The sequence below is a fragment of the Octodon degus genome, unplaced genomic scaffold (genome assembly GCF_000260255.1).
Source record: "Octodon degus isolate 3935 unplaced genomic scaffold, OctDeg1.0 scaffold00089, whole genome shotgun sequence".
In the NCBI taxonomy this organism is placed as follows: Eukaryota; Metazoa; Chordata; class Mammalia; order Rodentia; family Octodontidae; genus Octodon; species Octodon degus.
In genome coordinates, this window is record NW_004524665.1 from 6,320,988 (window position 1) to 6,343,684 (window position 22,697).

The 22,697-nt window shown below is 51.9% G+C and overlaps 1 protein-coding gene across 7 annotated transcripts in view; it reads left to right on the forward strand.

The window, feature by feature from the left end:
- Positions 1–22,697, forward strand: part of Agap1 (ArfGAP with GTPase domain, ankyrin repeat and PH domain 1) — a 473,220-nt gene that overhangs the window by 221,723 nt on the left and 228,800 nt on the right. For all 7 annotated transcript variants that reach the window (XM_023722112.1, XM_004637336.2, XM_023722113.1 and 4 more), the window contains exons 7-9: positions 11,839–11,966; positions 13,053–13,208; positions 18,923–19,015. In XM_023722112.1, coding sequence (XP_023577880.1) covers positions 11,839–11,966; positions 13,053–13,208; positions 18,923–19,015 — 377 coding nt within the window. The remainder of the gene's footprint in view (positions 1–11,838; positions 11,967–13,052; positions 13,209–18,922; positions 19,016–22,697) is intronic.

The following is a 22,697-nucleotide window of genomic DNA, read 5'->3' on the forward strand; positions in this document are numbered from 1 at the left end:
GCATCCTGGTGTCACGGCCCTCTGAGGAGCTCTGCAGCTGACAGGGGGAGCGCGCCTGGGGCAGGCAGCTAGCTGCCTTCCACCATGAGCGCCACAATCCGCAGGGCTTTGTTTACTATGTAGCTTTGCCCTCTCTGGACTGTCAGGCACGAATGATGCTTGTCTGACCTGCCGGGATGTGTACATGGCGGCGAGAGGGTCTGGTCTGTGCTTCTGTGACCTGGTTTCAAGATGTCATGGTGGGTTATTTTTCAAGACCATTTTTCTCAGTGAATTTGAACTGTGACATCCCAGAGGACACTGTTCCTGTTGGGTTTGGGCTTTGCTTTTAGTGAGCATTTTCTTAGGGAGGGGTCCAAAGCAGGACTCTCCGAAGGGCTCTGCACTTAGAGCCTGCACAAGCTCTCCTCCTGTGCATCTGGTGAGCACCCGTGTCCCCAGGTCCAGTTGGGTTAGCAGCAGCCGTCGGTGTTCTGCAAGTAGCAGCACTTTGGTGTGTCACAGCCTTCCTGTTTATAGCCTCCCAAGAGCTGGGATTACAGGTACACGCCACCATTGCCCAGTCTCAATTGCTGTCTCAGCATGCCCTGGGGGCAGGATTGAACCCCTGGCTCCTGTGCCTGCTTGCAGGTGCTTTAATCCACTGTGCTGTTTGGCTGGCCCTGCCTATGCAGTCTTAAAGAACAGTCTTAAATGTAATGTCAGTGCTGTGCGTGCCGAAACATGGAGAAGTGGAGCTAATGCCAGGCTCACGGAGGTGGGAGATGGGTGAGTGGAATAAAGAAAGCACAGTGAGGTGCCGCAGTTAGGAAGTCTTGAGCAAAAGTGCGCACATTCTTTAAATTGTGTGCTACAGAAAATAAAGGGAAATCCAAACAGTTGTCACAGTGTTTAAAATGCCATCGTAGGTGTCTGCCCTAAGGTGGAACTAGATAATGTGACAGCAGCACTCACAGGTAGACTTTCCAGAATGGAAAGGCATGCAAGATTGTTGGAAGAATTTCGGTAGAAGCCGCTGTGTCTCAGAAGGAGATGCTCTGCGTTCCTTCCTGTTGCTAAATCACAGCAGATTATAGATTCAAAATCAATCAGTATTCTCCACTGAACTCTAATTAACACTTAAACATTATTAGTCACAAATGTGAAGTGTTGATCGGAGATGACCCGGAGTATTCTAAATGTAAATAAAATTAGATTTAGAGCCCTTTTAATTACCTGAGGTGCTGTGAGTAATTACAATGGCAATTGATAAACTTAATTTCTTATTAAAGAAGAGGGGAAAAAAAAAACTTGCAAAAAGTTTTTCTGCGCTGTGTGCTTAACTCTTCAGTCACTCGGGCCCCTGCCAAGGAGGCTGCAGACCTTCCTGTCAACTGTGCAGGGCGCCACCTCATTCATCAGGCTCGTCATAACTCGAAGGGCTGACGTGGCTGTCGTCCCACAAAGGACAAAGGCGTCCCTTGGCGGCAGAGTCTGAGGAGAGGAGGGTTCTGCGCGTTAGCTGGCACGGTTAAATAATAGTAATTGATGGGAGGTGCGGGCGGGGTTGCAGGCTTACCGTGCAAAGCCCTGTTGAGGGCCGAGTGGAAATCTGTTCTGTCACCTCATCCTTCTTCCTGATTGCATCACAATACGCTGTACAATTCACCCTGTGTGTCACTGTCACTGCTGCAGAGGCCTCCTGTCCCAGGGCCACGCTGCCAGCTCCTTACCAGCAGTGCCAGCAGGAGAGGAGTTCTGTCCTCAGGTTCCGACCACTACCTCTTCTCCTGTACTTTAAGAAGAAAATGTCTTTTTTTTTAATGGAGATTGTTGTAAAAGGTAATTATTTCCAGAACTGGACCAACAAGCTCAGTTGTGATGCATAAGTCTGTTCTTCTTGGAAGTTATAAGGCACCTGAGAGAGGGTGCTTGTGACAAATGGGGGATTAGAGAAGTTTGGAAGCCATACACTTTTCTCTTAGCGTAGCTGTCTTAATATGGGACACGTAGGAGACCAGACACATTTGGGTAGGCCACTACTGAATGAAGCATACTTATTATGTACAAAGACACCTGGCTTTTGCACTCCACTGTGCTTGTCTCCTGGTTCCTGCGGTTGCTGGGTATGCGTGGCCTTCGGACCCCACTCCCTCTCGTTGGGGACCCGGCCCTCTCCCAAGCCTCAGTGGCCTTCAGTTCTCATCTGTTTTTCTTTAAAATTTTGGGTGATTTCTTTGGGCTTGGGAACGGAGGCCAGTCAGTTGGATGCGCTCTCTTCAGCAGGGTTTTCCCTCTGCCCCCTTCTTGTTGTCTACAGCACGTCATATCCCTAGCGCAGTGAATTTGTCTTTACCTTACGACTTTTTCCCCACTGATAAACTGTTTAAATATATTTCATACCGTGCACTGTGGCCTTTTAAAACACAGCGATGGGAAGCATAGACGGGCAGAGAGCTCAGAGCGGCCGCGCTGCGCAGAGTGAAGGATCGCCTTACCTTCCGGGGTGTCAGAAGCACTTCTGCCCTGGAACGATCAGCTTCCTCCGCGAGACAGCTTGATGAGTTGGGAAGAAGTGACAGGTTCATTTTTCCCCTCTTTGTTTAAGCCATTTATCTTTGAGATCCTTCGCTGCCATCTAAATTGTATTGCCAATTTATTGGGATATTCACTTGCCGCGGCTGGGAAGGCTTCTGATTTGCATCCAACCGGAGAGTAAGTGAGAGGGAAAGTTAATCATCTCAGGCCTTCCAAACAGATGATCTGCCCTGGGTTTAATTGTAGCATGTGAAATGTTACATGCTTTCTAATCAGCGTCTCTGGGTCGTCAGCGCCCTGTGGGCCGTGCTCAGAGTGAAAACGGGGTGCTTCCCTCTGGAGGAGCTTCAGTTAGTGCTTCTGCACCTCGTCCTGCTTCAGATCCACCTGAGTTCCCCGCTTCTACCTCCCCCCACCCCGGCCTGGCCCGCTGGTGTGCGTGTGTGGGGGGCCCGTTGGTACAAAAGAGTGAAACCTCTCTCAGGTTTTTGCTGGGATTTTTTTTTAACTAATAAAATTAGTAAAGAGCCATGGTTCAAGCTAGCCAGCCTTTGAGACATAGGAATTACCACCCTGTCGGGAACACACTCTGCCTACTTGTTTTTGAGGGCATTGATCCAATGAAGTAGGATAAGGAAGAGTGAGAGTGGGTTGGACGCAGGGTGAGACAGCGCTGCCCTGTCCCTTGCTGTCCCAGGTAGATACAGATGGCGCCTTTGCCCCTGAGCAGTAGTGAGGGCCTGAAGGGAAGCCCCGCCTGCGGTCAGGCAGACCCAGGGAGGAGGGCAGGGCCCCAGGCACCGACTGCGCCTTCGGCCTTGCACTCTGGGCACAGCCCTGCAGCTGCCCCACCTCCCCAGTTCTCTCCCCTCCCCAGCGCTGCTGCTTTTGCAGGCGTTGCCCGTCCAGGTCTGGGCACATGGCAGGGGTGGTGTCTGCGCCACCCTGGCCCTGGAGGCGCAGGCGAGCGGCAGCTTTCTGCTTCTTGCCTTGGAGCTGTCAGGTCTGTCTCCCAGATCATGGCTTAGAACGCTGCACATCTGCACCGCAGTGCATGCGGCCGCACCCACCAGGGCTCCATGCCGAGGTGTTTGTCGTTGCGAGTTCCGGAGGTGGTGCGATTTGCTCATGTTTCATTCATGAAATGTGGACGTTTCCTGCTTCTTCTACTTTTCCAGTGTCTGTAACTTGTCCATATCTCCATTTTTTCCTATTTGCTTGTTCAGTTATTTATTTTGGGGTGCAGGGCACGGAACCTAGGGTCGCACACGCTGAGGGCCTGGGCTCCTCCCCAGTGTGCCCGTCTCTGTGGCCTGCACTCCCACGGGTCACGAAGCGTCTGAGGCCTGGACGGGGAGGAGCCTGAATGAGATGCGGGTTTGGTTTTGGTTCTTGTGCCTTTCTATTTGGTTTTTTGGTTTTGGTGGTGGTTCTGGGGCAAAACTAACAGGTAGGGCCAGGTCCTGAGACCTTTGTAAGGTCAAGTCTCATGGGCACATGGGCCGTGTCTTGTTCGGAGTGCATGGCGGTCAGCCAGTGTCTTCAGGATCCTCAGTTTTGCTGTCCAGCAAGTGACCTGGCACAGACCAGCTGCTCGATACACTGAAAGGCTCCGTGAACAAGTGAGGACAGGGAAAGGGGAAGGAGCCTGCCCGTGTATCTCAGAAGGGATGGGCACTCGCAAGGGCCTCTGGGGGCTTGCCTAGCACTGTACGGACACAGACCGAGCGCAGCCAGGAGCATTCTGGGGCCAGTGTGAGCATTTAGAGCATTTGGGGGTTAAGAGCATATTGAAGTGGTCCCTGGGACCAAAAGCGTGCCTGAGAACATTCTGGAATGAGTATGAGCAAGAGTGTTCTGGAAACGAGAGCTCTCTAACTGCAGCACTTGGCACAGTGGATGCCTAGAGAAGAGGAGCCCGTGGTTCAGGTCAGTCATGCATCTGGGCTTCAGGCTAGAGCTGTGCTTGAACAGATAAAACCCTTACCCCAAGGATGGTGAAAGACCGTGAAGAGATAAAGATTTTCCACCAGAGAAAAGTGCACACAGGGATGGCATGGTGGCACTACACAGGGGTTGCTATGTTAGCAGGCCAGGAGGGAGGTGTGTGCGCACCTACGCCTGCATGCTCTGTCTTCGGTCTTCGGTGCCACCCCAGTGTCCAGTGCTCTTATCTAATGAGCATCATGTTGGTGAGAGGCAGACCCGGGCCCACCACGCAGGGTCGGGGGCGACTCAAGAGCGTCAGTGGGAACAGCGCCTCCCACCCAGCTGCTGGGGCATGTGCTGGATGGCGCAGGACCATGCCCACAGGAGCCGTGCCCTGGCTGCATGGACAAAGCCAGTTGAAGGGCAGGTGGGAGTCGGGGGGCTGATCCTTATTTTTCAGAGGAGTGAGTGACCACAGTGCTTGGAGATGGGGCCCCATGTCCTTTGGGGGCATGTAACCCCAGCAAGCCACCAGCACTGTGGTTCTGCTATGCACTGGCCCAGTGCGACTGAGGGACTCCGCATCCTCACATTTTGGCAGCCCGATCTAGGGATTGAATTTTAAGGAACTTTTGTGCTGTGAAGCTGTTGAAGAGTGAGAGGAGGGTGCTGTCCCTGCAGGATGCTTCCATGTCTCCCTGGCCGTGAGTGCTGATTTTTCTGTCAGTGTGTACAGGTAGAAAAATAGCACAGAAGCCGTGTTTGTCTCAATGTAGGCTTCCTTTTCAAAATAAATTTCGTGTTCTTACCCTTTTTGTCTGAAATGGAAAGGGAAAGACAGCCGTCTTGGACCTGGTAGAAATTTCCCCGCATTTAAAAATTCTGAAATTAATGTTAGCGGCCTTGACTTTGCTCTGTCCTGAAGGTAACTGTTTATTACAGTCGGCATTTAAATCCCCCGATTAATAGGAGCAATTAAACAATAGCTTCATTTCCAGCAAATTAACAACCCTAATAGGTAATTGTGACATAAATGAAGATAAATTTGTTTTAATACAATGAGATAAAAAGAATACAGACAAGAACTGAATCTCAGATTAAGAATTCAGTCCATTACTTTGGGGAAAACTTGCAAGTTTCCCTAAAAGACCTTAAAGCTTGGCTTTTAAACACAGCTGTCATGGATTAGGAGATTGGGCTTTGAAAAAAACTAACAGAAATACTGTTGATCTCAGGGTAGAGCAACATAGAGCATTTGCCCAGCATTCACAAGGACCTGGGTTTGATCCCCAGGAAGGAAGGAAGGAGGTGCACACAGTCAGTCAGTCAATCATAGTTTGTGCTTCGAGTACAGGACAGCTGGCTGCTGTGGCCATCCTCCTAATGAGGCCTGGCTTTATGATGTGTTCAGTTGCGCATGCCTTACCTTCTTCATTAGGGCTTGTTCTCATTGGAAAATTACTCCCATGGATTATGATTCATTTGGGATAACAGGGATGTAGCTGGGTGCACAGTTTTGAGGCCATCGAGGTGTCTGTGCCCGGGGTGGCATGCACTGCGACTAGCCAGGAGCGGTCTGGTCTGGGTCCTGGTCCTGTGACAGCTCGAGGCCCTCCGTGTGCTCGGCGGATGCTCAGTCGCCAACATGCTGTGCAGCCTCCAGACGCAGAGATCGTGTCTGTCTCCTTGCGAGAGGGGGACCGCAGGATCACGGGGACACTGCGCCAGGTTGAGCTCAGCTTGTGCCATCCTGGCAGAAGCCCTGAGGGCTGCCATCATCAGAGGATGCCATCAGCCCTGGCTTCCGTGCTCTCCACAGCAGTGCTGTGTAAGGGAACAGCAGGAGCAGTTTGGGACATGGGCATCTCAAAACAGCATACCTTCCTGGCACCATGGCGTGCGTGAATGCTCCCAGGACTCTCGATGTGAGGCAGGAGGATCACAAATTCAAGCCCAGCCTCAGCAACTGGGCGACACCCTGTCTGAAAGTAAATGTTTCCAGGCGCTCTGCTCAGCATGTTCCCTTCCATCTGCTCATAGCCTTTCACCCCTTTCCACCTTCGGTTCACCTGTTCCTTTCTTTACCTACTGGTGTGTGCCCGGTGAGGGCTGGGTGCTCAGTGCCCTTAAAGGTGGCACCCAGCTTCTCCACGGTAATTTGAGGGTCCATGGCTCTCTGACCTGACTTGTACGTGAACTGTATTTCCCAGTTGGCACAGTCGGGTAGGCTCTCCGGGGTGTGCAGCGCCATGCCCCACCTGGGTCCCTCGAACAGCATGCCACAAAGCTCGACAACCTGGGCCTTGGGGAACCTGGTGCCCCTCTTGCCCCTCTGCTTTTGCTCTGATTTTCCTTCTATTTTAACAGCTTCCTTCAAATTTCTTTTTCACTCCTAAGTCACACATTCATTCCAAACTGGATGGATAAGTTGATAATTAATTTCTTAATTAATAAGCGAGTTTAATGATCACTCTACTATAATTTAAAGCTGAACAGGGACATTAGGGAATCTTCTGTCTGCTCCTGGAAGATTTACAGTCCCTTCCAGTGTGGGCGTCCTGCAGGTGGGCACCGGTATTCCCCAAGGAGCGGCGGCTCCGGAAGTGTGCAGTCAGGGCTACCTTGGGGGGTAGCCCCAACAATGAAGACAGTGCATAGGAGCTCAAAAGCCTGCACATCATACCTTTCAGATACTTTTGTGGGATATTATTAAGTGGGCCACAGGCCAGTTGATTTGTGGGGTTCTTTGTTAGATGCCCATGATTTTCTGTCGGTGGTGCCCTTCTCAGTCATCAGAGGCACCAGCAGTGTCATCCATGCTGGCCTTACTGCTGCTGTGGTTCCCAAGGCTCTCGCTGTGGCTCTGCAGCAGTGGCCCTCCCTAGCCAATGCTCCATGGTGTCCCTGCCCTGTCCCATGCATCTGCTGGCCTGGGAGCATGCAGCTCGCCTGAGGGCTCTGCTCATTCTGGAAGAAGCTGAGGGCTGAGGCAGGAGGGCTGGAAGGCAGAGGAAAATCTGATGGGTGAGATGAGCAGCCTGGGCCAGGCAGCATGGGTGCTGTCACACACACCCCTGCACACAGTGGACAGCTGTTGGTGGCTGTTGGAGGCACAGTTCTAGAATGCCAGGTCCTCCCCATCCCAACTGTTCACCTTGGGGGCTGTTGGCAGGTGGCAGTGAGCCCTGAGCATGGAGAAGCTTCCTGAGGAGGAGAAGGAGCTGAGATGCAAGTCCACGAGGCACCCCATTTAGAAGAGACCACAAAGGAGGAGACAGAGGATTCTGTGCAGAGGAGATACCAGGGAGGTCAGGTGTCCCAGAAGTCTAAGGAAAGACACAAACAGAGGGAGCGCCCAGCAATGCCCAGGGCTTCCCAGAGGTCAGGTAGGGACATACAACCCCAGTGTCCTTACAAGCCAGGCCCAGCCAGTGGCAGGGGCAGAGGAGCTGGCCCTGAGCCACACTGCGGACCTGCCCACCTCTCTGCTCTTACCTGGGAAACGTGCCGCAAGGGCAGTGCGAGTTCACAGACCACCCACCCCACCGGTCTCTTGGGCATGAGGGAGCAGGGGCCGTGGCGGAGGGGCTGCTAGCTCTCCAGGGGAGATCCAGAAACAGTGGGAAGCAGAAGCCAGGCGCTTGTCATGTTGGGGTGTTTTTGCCCCCGACTCGGGGTTTTTGTCATAGTCACTCGTTGCTGAGAGCAGATCCCAGCACACAAGGTTAGAGGCGGAAAGGCACCTTGTCCTCACAGTGTGTGGAGGTTCCAGTCCGCAGTTGGCCTGCTCCGGGCTGGGTGGCATGGCAGAGAGGCATCAGAGAGAAGCAGTTCACAGCGAAGCAGCCGTGACGGCCATAGCTCCCCTGTCCCCTGCATCTCAGCCAGGCCACTCACCTAGGGCCAGGAGCACGCACACCCTTGATCCCAGCCTCCCACGAGGAATCAGTGCTGGCTTCACATCTGGAGCCCAGCAACATGAACCCTAGATCAGTCGCCACCGGAAAGCCCCCCATATGACAGCGTTGGGTCCTGGGGGACATCTAGACACAAGCCGTAACAGTGCCACTTTCTGTAAAGTAGAAAAACTTAAACTTGTGAGTGTGTGTACATGTGTAGCTCATCTTCAGATTTAGTCCCCACACTTCTTTCTCACTTTAGGAATGTAAATATATGCACAAAAGCATTCTTGGGCTTTTAAAGATCCAGAGCCATCCCAGGGCAGGCAGGATCTGTGTGTCCCTGGAAGAGCCCTCCACCCCCAGCTGGGCACCAGCCACCAGGCTTCCTTGGCGAGGCACAGCTAGACAACCCACTCTGCTGTTACCCACCTGCTGTGAGCCACCTGCCCAAGATCACCGGCGGGACCCAAGCAAACCTGAAGTGACTGCAGGCCTGAGCAGCACTTGTGGGAGGGGTGTCGGGGGCAGGGATGGCCAGCCTTGGTCTCTCCCGGTGGTGCTACTGCAGGGGGAGAGCATATACACTTGGATCGTGACATCTCATGGGAGGGAACACCCAATCCCTGGTACAATTTTCAGATTTCCTTAAATTCTGTTTTTTAAAATCTATCCTCATATCTCCATATCTGTGTGATTTATTGGTACATCACAGATGAGCTGGGTGTGGTGGCGCATACCTGTAAATCCAGCAGTCTGGAAGGCTGAGGCAGGAGTACCGCAAGTTCTAGTCTAACCTGGGCAAATTAGCATCTTGGTGGGGCTCTAGCTCACGATATAAAAAATAAGTCAAAAGGCCAGCGTGATAGTTCGGTGTGAAGTCCCTGGGTTCAGTCCCTGGTACTGAAAAACAAGGCACACGTGTTGATACAAACATGCAGCATTCCTCTGTTGAAGGACTGACTTCAAGACAGTATGCAGTATGTTAATTATTGAAACTGTCCTACCAATTTGATTTGAAACTGTCTCATTGCTATTTGTCAATAAAATTATGGAGAAAAAAAAATTAAAAAAAAAAAAAGACTGACTACAGACAGAAGCTCGGTGGTGGCCTCCTGACCAGCCAGGTGGCCTGGGGACATTCTTTCCAATCTACCATCATTTAAAGATCAGTGTGAACACTGCGCATGCGGGTGGTGCCCTTGGCCCAGTACGGCGTCCCTGCCCTGGCACTGGGTATGTGGAGGGCTTACCTGCACTTTGCAGTCTGGGCAGGCTACCGGGCTGTGGGCTGCGGCTCTCCCTCCCTTGTGCTGGCCCGTCCCCTTCCCTGCCCTCAGGAAGTATGGTTTCCTCTGTTCTGTCCCTGATTCTGAAGCAGCCTGCACATTTTAGAGCTAAATCCTTGCAACTCAGTTTCTTTCGCAGGGCTTTCAAATAATGAGGAAGCAGGACAAACACAAAAGAAATCAGCAAAAGTTTTTAAAAGGCTACCTTTTTTTTTGACACGAGGTATGGCTACACAGTTCAGTCTGACCTCGAACTGTGCACCTCAGCCTCCCAGGTGCACTTCCCCCAACCCCCAGCTGGCTACCATTTATTAAATGCCTGGACTTCATTTGTGTGTGTGTGTGTGTGTGTGTGTGTGTGTGTGTGTGTGTGTGTGATGCATACTTAATATGTGGGAGCAGTGAGTGCAGGGGTAGGAGTTTCGTGCTTGGCACAGGGCTTGTGCTCAGTACAGCTGGCCCAAGGCTGTGTGCATGGGCTCTCGACTCGGGCACTCTCTCCTTCCTCCCCTGGGGAAGGACAGAGCATTTATTTGCATTTGTAGTTTCATAAAACAGATACTTGACTTGTGTTGGAAAATTTCTCAGCTCTTCGCTGAGCATGGGGAACATGTAGAGAATGTTCCAGACTCTCCGGCCTGCGCCCTGTGCTGGTTGCTGTGGGCATTCGTAGTTTTCCCGATTTCCTTTGTCGTGAGGATCCAGCTGAACTTGAACTCTGACACTGACGGCACAAGCAAAGTGCGGTGTGGTGGACAATCGCAGAGCTGCTTGTTGCTGTCTGTCTTTAAACACAGGAATAAAGAAATCAGTGGTGCACGTGATTGTGGTGTGGTTTTACCTTCACTTGCGTCTAGTCTTTGGGGCTTCAGTGCACCTCTGTAACGTGTTCTGCAGCTCTTGGAACCTAATCTTAGATTTTGTTTTTGAGTTCTCATAATGATTTTTAAAATATTCTAATATATGTCTTCAAAGACCCCGATCGATCTGCCAATGGTGGTGAAATGACGGAGTGCTGTGCTATTCCTCTGTAATTTAAACATGATTAGCTGATGAAGGTTATGATCAATACACCACGGGAAGATAAATTAATTGATATCATCCTTTCAGGATGATAAGGAGCCTATTGGAGGTGGGAAGTAACTAATGAAGCTGCTTCTTCTCTCTGGGAGCCATTTTTTATATATTGCATTTTCACTTCATCATATTTATACTGTCATTCATTTACATGGACACTATAAACTGTGGACAAACCAGTTCCTTATTAAAATTGTGTTCATTTGGAAAAGAAATGATCTGAATGCCATGTGGCTTCGTCTGCAGTCTGACCTCTGGTCAAGGGAGCTGGCAGACCCTCTCCTGGGCATCTTCGGGACAGCGACACCTGGGGCAAAGACAAGATTGAGTATTGCCAGATGTAATTACAGCTCCTCCTGAAGATGCACATCCACTCAAATAAAAACTGTAGTTACTCTCCTGGAGTGACACCTATTGGTGTAGGAAGAGTTTTCTAATCGTTGACTTCCTTTCCAATTAAATTCAATATGCTTTATCAGTGAGCCTATTTGCCAAGAGAAGTTATGGCTGGTTGAATTTAGATTTGTATTGATTAAGATAAACTTCCAGTGTGTGTGGTAATATGTTTAAATAAAAAAAGGTCTTTGATATAATTACTTGTGCTGAGTATAATTCTGTACCATAGCTTATAAAGAATAATTCTTTAGGCAGTACAAAAAAAGAAAAAGAATTCTGGCTTTTGCGAGGGTTTAAATTTCCTGTGGTAGTTAGAATTGTGGGTGCTCTGAGTGACTGCAAAACTCTCTTTGTGAGGACAGTGCTGAGGTGTCGCAGTGGCAGGTGTGCTCCCCGGCCCGGTTCTCCTGTGTCCTGCACCACCGAGCATGCTGCTGGGGCCACAGGCACGTACATGCATTTCGGGCAGGTTCAGGGCACAAGCTGGGGAGGAGTGGGCGGAGGACAAGGGCGGCTGTCTCTGGGCAGGACCCAGGAAGGCTCTATGGGGCCCCTCCTTCCCTCGCCCTGGGGACGAAGGCCGTTCTGGGAACTGACCCATGGCCAGGTGCCCAACTGAGGACCTTTGCAGAGCACAGAACAGCAGATCCCAGGGCTCACTCCCCGTCCCTGATGTTTCCTGTCACCCGGAAACCAGCTTCACATTGCTTCCTTTGTCTCTGTGTCACCAGTGGCCCAGAAGATCGTAGCCACCAGGAAGAAGCAGCAGCTGTCCATCGGGCCCTGCAAGTCCCTGCCCAACTCGCCCAGCCACTCCTCCGTCTGCTCTGCCCAGGTGTCCGCTGTGCACATAAGCCAGGTAGGCAGGCTCCAGATCAGGGGGTGTGGGGTGGCGTTTGCAGGGGAGACTGGCTAAGTCTTCTCCAACTTTATAAATAGCAGCATGCTTATAATTGACTTCACATTGCCTTCAGAAACCGCTGTGGCCAAGTGGTTTTTATGGGAATCATTCTTTAATGTTTTCAGTCTCCGTGCTGCTTGTGCCATGAGGCATGCTGGCACAGGGGCGGTGCCAGGTGTGTGCCCCTGTCGCTGCTATTGATTTAAATCCCCGTCCTGCTCTGCTTATAGGTGGAGCAGTTGTGAATAAATTTGAACGGCAGAGCTCACCTTAGGCCTAAATTCCGCAACAGCATTCAGTTATAATTACCATCTCCCTTAGGCCCCATAGGAAGTACGATCTTCACAACAATGTTTGCTAAATTATTTACTTGGAAGCGGGTGATATAGTATCAACTTGGAAGAAGTGAACCAGAAGCTGTGAAGGAAACCGTGGGCTTTATTTTGCTCATCCTTGTTTCCTCATGGGCCTGTCTCGGAGAGGGTGCTTTTGGCGCTCTTTCCCGGATGTGCAGGGCGGCCACCACTCGGCAGGCCGGTGGGCGGCTCCCTCTGCCGCAGGACTGTGCTGCTGCGTGGTCTCTAGCGTCCATGTCTTCCCTGGTGCATCTCTCTCTTTTCTGTGGAGCATACGCACTTGTTCACCGCAACACTTGGATATCCAAAGGTCATTTTCAGAATTAGCTGTGGTTGTGGTTCTGGCAGGACCAGCCTGTGAGTTCCGAATCTGCTCAAGAACTGAGAAGGAACCACAGAATCTGTTTAGTTAAACCAGCCGCTTGGTTTTTCTGGAGAAAAAAATAGCATTTTGAATTCTTAGACTTTCTAAGTGATGGTGCCTTTCATGCCAGGTCACTGTTAGACAGAACACCGTTGTGAGCTGAGGCTGTGTGCTAGAGTTAGACTGTGGACAAGCACTCAATGCTGATGCCAGGGCAGAGCCAGAGAGGCTGCCTGGCCTGCCGCTCCTGCACCCCGACTATGGGGGCGACCTGCCACTCCAGGAGCCTGTCATTCATAAGACCTTGGTTTTCCTTTGTTACAGACGAGCAATGGAGGAGGAAGTTTAAGTGACTACTCCTCCTCTGTCCCGTCCACTCCAAGCACCAGCCAGAAGGAGCTCCGCATCGACGTCCCTCCCACTGCCAACACCCCGACTCCCGTCCGGAAGCAGTCCAAGCGCCGGTCCAACCTTTTCACGGTAAGTGTCAGCTCTGAGCCAGCACCTGAGCAGGATGCGCTGAATTCCAAAGGATTGGTCCACTTGCTGAGCTGGAGACCAGAGCACCTCTGCAGGTGACCAGGGGGCCCCCGCAGGTGTCTGAGGAGCCTTTGTAGCCTTGCTTTGAGCTCTCACTGCCAGTAACATTAGGCACATGACTTCAGTAGTGCTGAGCAAAAGCAGTTGTAGGATACCAGGTAGATCGGGAGGGAGGTGTTTTGATGCCACCATGCAGATGACTTTTCTGCTTAAATGGTACATGGTCAAGATGCTTTATGGCCAAAATCCTTCTGACATGTAGATGGAAGATGTTGCCTACATGGCCATCCTGCTCCATGGAAAACCTGTAAGGCTCTTGTACACCTGAGGTGGGGCCAGTGGTGGAGGAGGGATCCCCTACACACACACACACACACACACACCGTGCTTCTCTCTCTCTTCCTCTCTTCTTCCCCTCTCTGTCTGTCTCTCTCTCTCACACACACATACACACCCGTGCTCCTCTCTCTCTCCTTCCCCTCTCTGTCTGTCTGTCTGTCTCTGTCTTTCTCTCTTTCTCTCTCTCTCTCTCTCTCTCTCTCTCTCTCTCTCTCTCTCTGTCTCTCTCTCTGTCTCACACACACACACACACAAACACACTCGTGCAGAATGGGCTGTTCACTTACACCTGCAGTAGGCCTGAAAGGGCAACCATGAGGGGGCACTAGCACAGTGGGCAGCTGGGGCTCAGGACCAGCCTCTGCTCCTGCCCCAGTAACCACTGAGAGTGGTGTGGGAGAGGACAGCTGGCCTCTGACACCTGCACAGAGCCAATTTTGCTGCTCATTGACAATGGTTTTTGTTCTATGAAAGAAGGAACAAACAAGTGGGGATTGTTTTTTGAGGCAGGCCCCTTACACAGGGACCAGCACACCCCTGTACCCACCCTCTGAAGGGATAGTGTAGGAGTTGGAATCTGCCACAAAATAGTGTATAGGACCCCAGCACCAGAAAACTGCCACCCCTGCTGGCTCATGTTGGAGACTACTTTATTTTCAAGAAGGAAGAATGAAAGTAGTAAGCCCACGCATCCACATCTTCTTAGTGTCTGCAGGCGCTGGTTTTGTTCAGTGAGTGGGAGGATTGGTGGTGGCCAGAGTTGGCCACATTTGTGAGAAAGTGGTTGGAGCAGGGTGGGGGGAGGGTCTGCACAGCACACGGAGTGGGAGACTCTGGGGGAAGGGCACATATGTGTGCACACAGGCACACACCTCAGGGCCATCCAGGAGGCCACACTGGCACAGGCCACGTGGGCAGGTGCCGGCGCCAGTGGAAGCATTGCTGCAGCTCTGGACGTGGCTGCTCCTCACGTCCCATCCACACCAAGGCTGCCTGCAAGTCTGCACTCCTATGCTCCTTTTCTCCCTGATGTCAGCTATCAGTGGGGGCAAAGGTCCCCTACAGACGGCACCCGCTGCCCAGCTCGAGCAGGGGATCAGGAGTTTGGGCTGGTGAGAGAATTTAAAGTACCGGTGGGCTTGACCCGTACAAACCCCAGGCCAGAGCCACGCGCCAGCGCTTCCCAGATGGGGCTGGTGGGGGTGGTGAGAGCACTGTGTGAGGTCCTGAGTATTCCTGAGGTGAAGATCTTGGAACAGGAACTCCACTAGATGTCAGTGTCATCCAAGGAATGAGACAAAGGCAAATTAATTTTGAAATCTAAGCAATTAAGGAGCAGTTCTTACAGTTACCCATTTGCTTCTGTTCTCAAATAGGTAAAATTCTAGTCTCAGTCCCTGGGTCGTGGTCATGAGCTCTGATCGCCCAAGTGTGTATTCACTTCACAGCGTCCAGTGGGGGAGAGAGGGGCGGCCACATGCAAGCAGTCAGGGTGGGTGGAGACACATGCGGCCTGGGTCTGTGATGTGCAGGGGAAGCACCAGGGGCCTTGTGTTTTCATTTGTTTGTTTTTTTAATGTATTTCTTACAGGGTCTCACTATTCACCTTGGACTCATAGTGATCCTCCTGTTTTCAGCCTTTCCTGCACTGGGATTACAGGTGTGCACCACCACGCCTAGATTCAGTTGCAGGCTTGGCACACCTGGGGGCAGGGCTGGTACGCCTTTTGGTGCCAGGATCACACCCCAGTGCATGCACTTGCCTGAGCAGGCGCTTACTCTGTTGAGCTATCTGGCCAGCCAGTGCACACGTCACTCTCAATACCATTCTTGCATAGTTTATACAGCAGGCCGGGAAGGGCGACGTACCACCCTGGACTCACGTGCTCTGCGTGCAGACGCTGCTGTGTGCATAGACACGTCTCTACCCAAATGGATCACGTGCACCGTATGTGAAGCGGCATAAACCTGAAATCTCTCCAGAGATGACGTGTCACCTTCATAGCAGGAGTTATACCTCACTGGCAAAATCTGTGTCTTTACTTCTTTCTTTGGAAAAAACACTTTTGTAAAAATAAACTTTAGAAGACTATGCACTTATCCTGGTTTTGTAGTCTGATCTTTACAGCAGGAAGTTTAGTGGCCCCAGTTTACATGCAGTTGAGCTGTTTTATTGGAGAACAGTTTCAAACATAGGAAATAAAAACCACGTGTGCTCACCACGCAGCTCCGCAGATACAGACCTTGTCTGTGGCCGCTGCCACTGCCACAGCTCCTTAAGAAGCAAACCATAAGCAGAAACCAGCTGCCCCGGAGCTGCCCTCCTGCCGCTCTTCAGGCAGGGGTGTTGCCCGGGACTTCACGTGTGGTATCTGTGTTCCGGTCTTGCGTGCCTGCATCCTGGAGCACACACCGTGTTGCTTGCTTGTCTGTGCTGTGTGGCAGCGCCGTCACTGACACGATGTTTTTCAAAGCTTGCCAAGTCGGCGGCTGGCATTAAGCAGAGCTAAGCCTGCTGGTAGTCATACGATGTGGGAAACAGAGCCACCTGGAAAAAACAAGACGGGGAAGTTTGTCATCTAAGTAGAATTGTTTGAATGGTGCTCTGGGCTTCCATGGAGGAGAGCCTCCATGGAAGGCAGGTTCTGCAGGCCTTGCCCTTGCCCCTTGCCAGGAAAGGGGAGAGAGAGCAGCTTCCGCTGGCTCCTGAGGGCTCTGGTCAGTGAGGCTGCTGCCTGGTATCCAGCAGGTATCAACAGAAGTCTCTTTGGGGCTTCCTGCACCTTGTGAGGGGAGGAGAAATGCTTGTTGTAGAGTGGTAGGTGCCGAGAGGCGTCCTCACCCCCCTCGTCCGTGCTGGCCTTGCTGGGGGCTGAGCAGCCGCACCAGCCCGGGTTCGCCTCCAGGCCCTCTGCGACAGCTGTGCTTCTGGCAGCGACAACAGGCTGGACGCAGGACACGATTGCACCAAGGCACAAGTGGGCGCCAAGAGCGTGCAGGTTCCAAATGGGGCAGGAAGACACAGGACCCTTGCCAGGGACTTGTAGGCACCTGTCTTTTGTGTCCCCTGGACCTAGCTTAGTTGTGTCATTTGGTTTTTATGGGTACAACTTGTGGGCAAAGCAGTGTGGGACTGAGTTACAGCAAACCCTTCCTCTTCACCTCTGCTCTCGCTTGGAATTTTATTTTTGTGAGTCTTGCCATCAGGATGTGATAGTTGTTGGGAAATCTTTGCAATTTCATTTACCTCTTATGACTGAATATTGAACCAAGTTGCCTTGTGTTTTTTCCAGTGCTAGGAATTCAGCCCAGGGCCCTCGCGTTGATCTCTGCCCCGGCCCTTTTATTTGTTCATTACTGTTGGGCAGGGTCTCAGTAAGTCTCCCAGGCTGGCTTGAACTTGTGATTCTCCTGCCGTGGCCTCCTAGGTGCTGGGGCTACAGGCATATGCCTGTGCCCGTGCCCGTGCCTGCGCCAGTGTGGGTCTTCACCACTCGTGTGCCAAGTTGTGGGAGGCAGCGGTGTTGGCCCTTCCTGCTGCGGGTGGAATCTGAAGCCTGCTCTGAGAAAGGGCGGCTGTGGGGACAGATGTGCCGCCTTGGGGAGGATGTTAACTTTTTTTTTAATGTTTGTTTTGTTAATTATTCTGGCTAACAGAATAATAGAGATGGATTTCCAAATTTAGAAACTTAGCATTCATAAAATTCCTGGAGCATTATTGATGGTCTCTATCAATTTAATTTTTTTTAAAGTACATCACAGTGAACTGAAGCGTATGTCATACGTAGAGACCGCAAGTGCCAGCTTCCCTGGAACTGTGGCAGGAGAGAGCGGGAGGCGATGTGTAGCTCTGGCTGCATGTTATTAATGGAAGCATTAATGAAAACCCCACACAGCAGCAGAAATTCGTACCCAACACTTGGTAAACATCTCTACTTCCCTCCCAGCCCAGAGGGATAGTTTCTTCCTTGTTTGCTTTGTATGGCGGCAGCGGCTTCTCCCTGGAAACTTGTTCCATCTCCTGTCATCTTTTTCCAGGCACTTACTGTCCTAAAGAAGAGAGGCACCCACTGCCTGGTACAGCGTAGGTGCCGGGCGGTGACTGTGAGCGCTGCTCCTCACTGAGGAAGCTGTCTCCTGGCTCCCACTCCCTGGCCTCCCCCCTGATTTTGGCAGACGCTGCCCCCAGGGTCCCAGGCCTGTCCCATGAGCCCTTGCTTTATCCTGCTGTGTGATGTCCATTTCTCCTCTCTACTGTTGTCTTTAAACACCGGCGTGCCATCCCATGTTGCCTTGCAGCGGGATTTCATCAGCCGTTCTGTGTGGCGCCGGACACCAAGCCTTGTTCCATATATCATCTCAGATTTGAAAAGCACATGAAAATGTTTCTCCATTTTCAATATTGCGTGAGTAATGTTCCCATTGAAAAGTAATGGAGTGAAGGTGTCGCTTGTCAGCACTGTTATTAAGGAGGACGAGTCTCAGATCTTTCTCTCATAATAAAATAAATCTGTCAGAAAATCATCCTGCTCACACTTCCTCGTGCCATCAGGAGAGGGAACTTACATGTGGCGCTCCTGCAGCGGGGTCAAAGTGTGCCTGGGGCGGTGGCCTGGCCGGCCACGTGCGGCCACCCTCCCACCCCATCTGGCCATCAGCCCAGTAGTTCCCTCACAGACATCCTTGCAGATAACTGGTCTGTGGACTTGGCAAACAAACAGAGCTGCTTCTCATTCCCCAATCACTGATGTTTCGAGAAGGGAGATTTTCAGTATTTCCTTTATTACTGGTTGTGGCATGCTACACTAATTTAACTTTGAAGTTGCTGTGTTCTAACCATCCAGAAGCAATAAAAGCAAACATTATCCACACCTTGCTACTAATCAGGGCTGTGCCGTTAGCTCACGCAGTTGGCTAGTAATAGAATTTCTTAAATCATTCAGACATTAATTAAATATGTACGTTTATGGAGTCGGTTTTTGAAACAAGCTGCCAGGAGCCCCTTTCCTCCTCGGCTCTATTAAGTGCAGCTTTCGAATGTATGCTCCTGTTGGGCGTTACTTTCTTAGATGGTCCATTGGTTTCTAGTAATTGAATTCTGAACTCTTTAAAAAAGAATTAAAAGATAATTTTGCAGTGGAAAAGTCCAGAGGAAAGTTTAGAACACTCTCCACAGATCGGTGCATCCGTGCGGGGAGTTGCCCCGGGGTCCGCCGGCGCACGCCTGCCCCAGGCCTGGCTTCCGCATCCGGGTTGGAGGGGCGCGTCCATTAGCAAGGCCCGTCCCCAAATGCCAACTTTGCTTTGCTTTGCAGTCGCGGAAAGGGAGCGACCCAGACAAAGAGAAGAAAGGCCTGGAGAGCCGTGCGGACAGCATCGGGAGTGGACGAGCCATCCCAATTAAACAGGTATGCGGTCCCCTCGCCGCCCGGCCGGACGCACACGCACCTCGGTCGGCCGAGAGGATACCACCCGGCGCCGGGAGGGTTTGATGTGCTGTGTTGATGAATGTAGAAGTCACTCACTTGACATCAATTAGAAGAGGTTCCTGTGAGTATTAAAATAGGATCATTAGAATAAGAAGACCAAGTGTGACAAACAGACCTAATGGAGTGCAGTCTGCCCGCCTGCATATGGAGTGCGCTTCCAGGCAGCGCTGGCTTCAAAGGCTGCCTTTGTAGCCCAGCTTTGATTGGGTTGCTGGCCGCCAGGCGACAGGGGTAAACCAGATCGCTGTACAAGAGCCCCTTGTGATCACAGGAATGGCCCGGCGTGGCCCTAATTTGCTCTTGCAGACGGACATCTGAACGCTGTTTCAGGCTGGTCTGCTGCAGCGAGGCAATTAGTTGTGATAATCATGGCCCCGCACGTCAGCTGCTGGCTCTTGTTTGTAATTTGCTAATGAAGGAATTGTAACTTTGATTAGGTTCAGTTTCATTTAGACCTTATTATATAAAGGAACATTTACAGCGGTAATGTGGGGCCTTAATTAAACTTCCTCATTACACAACAGGACTCAGATTCAAGCATTTGTTTTGGCCTCTGTTGCTAGCCTGAAAGAGGGTTTCATTAGCCCAGAGCCCGGATGCTGAAGGACTTCGTGTCTGCAGGGGAGAAGAGGTAGCCTTCACAAGGGACGTGTTCGGGTGTTTTATTTCCGAGGAGAGACAAGAATAAAGAGCACAGCCCCTCACCCTGGCCCTGGAAATGTCATCTTTTAGTTCGTTAAAGAAAACCAACTGATATACAGTGCGTTCTGTTTGAGAAAAAAGAGGCGGGACAAAGCCAGCAGGCAGGATGAAGGCTGCGCCTCCCACCCCGGCTGGCCGGCGCTGTGAGCCTGGCCTCCAGGATGCCAGGCACCAGCTACCCGCAGAGGGACAGAGTCCTTGGACAGATACAGCCGAGTGGTGGCAGCACTGGAGATCTCGCCTGCGGGAAATAAACAGGGCTGTAGCCTGCTTGCTCTAGCAGGGGGCTGGGCAGTTTCGGCTAGAAGCCAGTGGGTGAGAGGGCGTAGGTGGGCTGCAGGCTCTTGGGGGAGAGCAGAGTTGGGGCTGCAGGGGGCTCTTGTACCCCACTGGGCAGCTGCAGGACTCAGCCCCCTGCCTGCATAATGAGCAGGCAAAGAGGCTCCTCTGTGTGTGCTCAGATACCAGGCGACAGATGTGCGGGAGAGCGCGGGCCCCCCAGTACAGGAAATTCTGTTCCTTGCATCTCTAACTGCAAAACGCCTGCCCCGTGCTGGTGGTACGTGGCGTGTTCACCGTTGATCCAGTTCTTTAGAGGTTCGTGCAGAGTTCTTTCTTGCCCATTTTTTAAATAACCCAACTCTTTACTTAAGATAATTTTAAAGTATAATTTTTATGTCCTAGATATTACATCACCTAGAATGAGGACAATTATTTAACTTTCTGTGTGTGTGGCCTGGAGCACTGATGCTGACCTGCGGGAAGATTAAACAGCGCAGGCGGTTCCCGGCTGCACATGTTGGGGACTGGGGACTCCCAACTTGGTGGCGGCACTTCCGTGAGCTCCTCCCGTGCTAATGCCCCCATCGGACTTTGCAGGCGAGATGTGGTGTGCCCATGCAGATCAGAGCTGACCCCAGTGGGCGCTGCCCAGGCCTTGAGCCTTGCCCTTTTCATGGTCTGGTTTCCTGGGAACCTCTGGGCACAGGGAGCTTATTAGCCCCTCCACATGCCCCATATGCCGTGGGGCCAACTCCTGCCTGGGGGCCACCAGCCCATGCTGCCTCAGTGCCAGGTGCTGCCAGCTTCGAGCTCCCCCCCATGAGAAGGGGAGCCAGAGGTCATCTGAGCCCTGTGAAGCACTCCTGTGTGGGGATTCTGCAGAGAATGTTTTAGTTGTAACAAAATTGTAGTTTCAGACTGGTGCTAGTCAGGTCACCCTCCGGAACACCTTCCCGGGTGTCCTGTGGTAGGAGGCCGGTCTGTTGGGGGTTGTAGTGGTGGCCCTCCATGCCCGGGTGTGCCCTTGTTTCTAGAGCATGGTTCACATGAGAGCGCCTGAGCCACTTGCCCCTCTAGAGTGATGACCGCCACAAACGTGGCAGGAACAACGCAGCAGCACCTCCCGAGTGTGCCAGGAACCCACACTGTGCATGCTGAGGGACTGCGCCCTTGACAATGTGCCTGTCATTTCCGTGCGTTGCACACTGCATTCCATCTAAGCTCTCAGCACTGTGTGATGGAGGTGGTTGTGCTACCGAATCTCATACACAACCTGGAGAAAGCAGCTGCGTGTTCTCGCCAGTCACAGAAGCCCACAGAAAGCTTCGTAAGCAGAGCCCAAGCGATTGGTGGTGTGCGCCCTGCCCTCAGGCCGAGACTGCCCCGGTAGAGGAGGCCTGTAAGGCTGTGGCTGCAGCAGCGCTTCTCCAGGGACGCACCCCTGTTGGCGGCTGGGAGAGCTCTTTTCACCCCTGAGCATCCCAGCAGGCAGCAGGATCTCTGGGCCTGCTTCAGCCTGCACTCAGGAGTCTGCCCGTGGCTGGGCAGTGCACTGGCCAACAGGCCCTTCTCTTCTGGGCAGAGGACTTGCTTTAGAAGCTCCCAGCTTCCCGCAGCTGGTGGTGGCTGGGGCTTTGACCGAGGTGGACTCTGCGCCCTGATGCACCTCCTCCTTCCCACCCCCATGAATCTTCTACTCACGGGATGTGGCCATTTGGAACTTGGGCGTGGGGGGTCCACACTCCCTGTTACTAACATTTATGTAGATCATACCCTGTTACTAACATTTATGTAGATCGTACGTGTGCCGGTAGATCGTTGTAACCATTTCCCTCGATGATTTACAGCTCATTTGTTTGAAAAGCAAGGCTTTTACCCCAGTATGGGGCCGAGTGGAATCGTGGTAGTCGGTGACTTCTTCTCTTTCTCCTCCCAATTAGAGATCTCTCACTGAGAACAGGATTTGTCTCCCAGAACCTAAGTTCATGTGTTTTGGACCTGGACCCATCTTGCACTTTTGGTCCCTTCCAGGGTTCTGGACACACTTGGCTCAGAGAGTTCCTGTCTTTATTACTAACAAGATAAGGTCTGTTCAAATAAAAATTAAAAAACAAAGCAAGAAAAATAAAAGCCAGAGGCCTGGCTCAGCGGCGAGTGGGCTTGTCACGTATTAATTTTTCATTGCTGTGGAGAGTTGTACATACATAATCACTTGATTGCAGTGGGAGTTAGGGAGCTCCTGTGGTGTCATTTGCATAAATCTTGTTAAGTCAATGGCAGTTAATGAAGTACAAATGAGCCCGGAGAAGGTGACATGCAAATCGTGGGTGGCAGATGGGAGGTCTGTTTGGGGGACGGCAGCTGTGTGCGCTCCTTTCTTTCTTTCTCTTTAGCATTTTTTAATCTCTATATTTGACTGCAGACACATAGCCATAAGCCTTGGCCTCTCCCCCTCTGCTGCCTGCGGCCAGATCCTGACCGGCTCCTCCTGCCCTGGCGTTCGCTCTGTGGGATGGCGACTGCGGGGTCTCGTCTCCCACTCAGCGGTGGGCGTCTGACTTTTAAAAATCCTGATTGGTTTGTCTTGACCTGCGTGAACGTGTATTCTGGTTGGCGA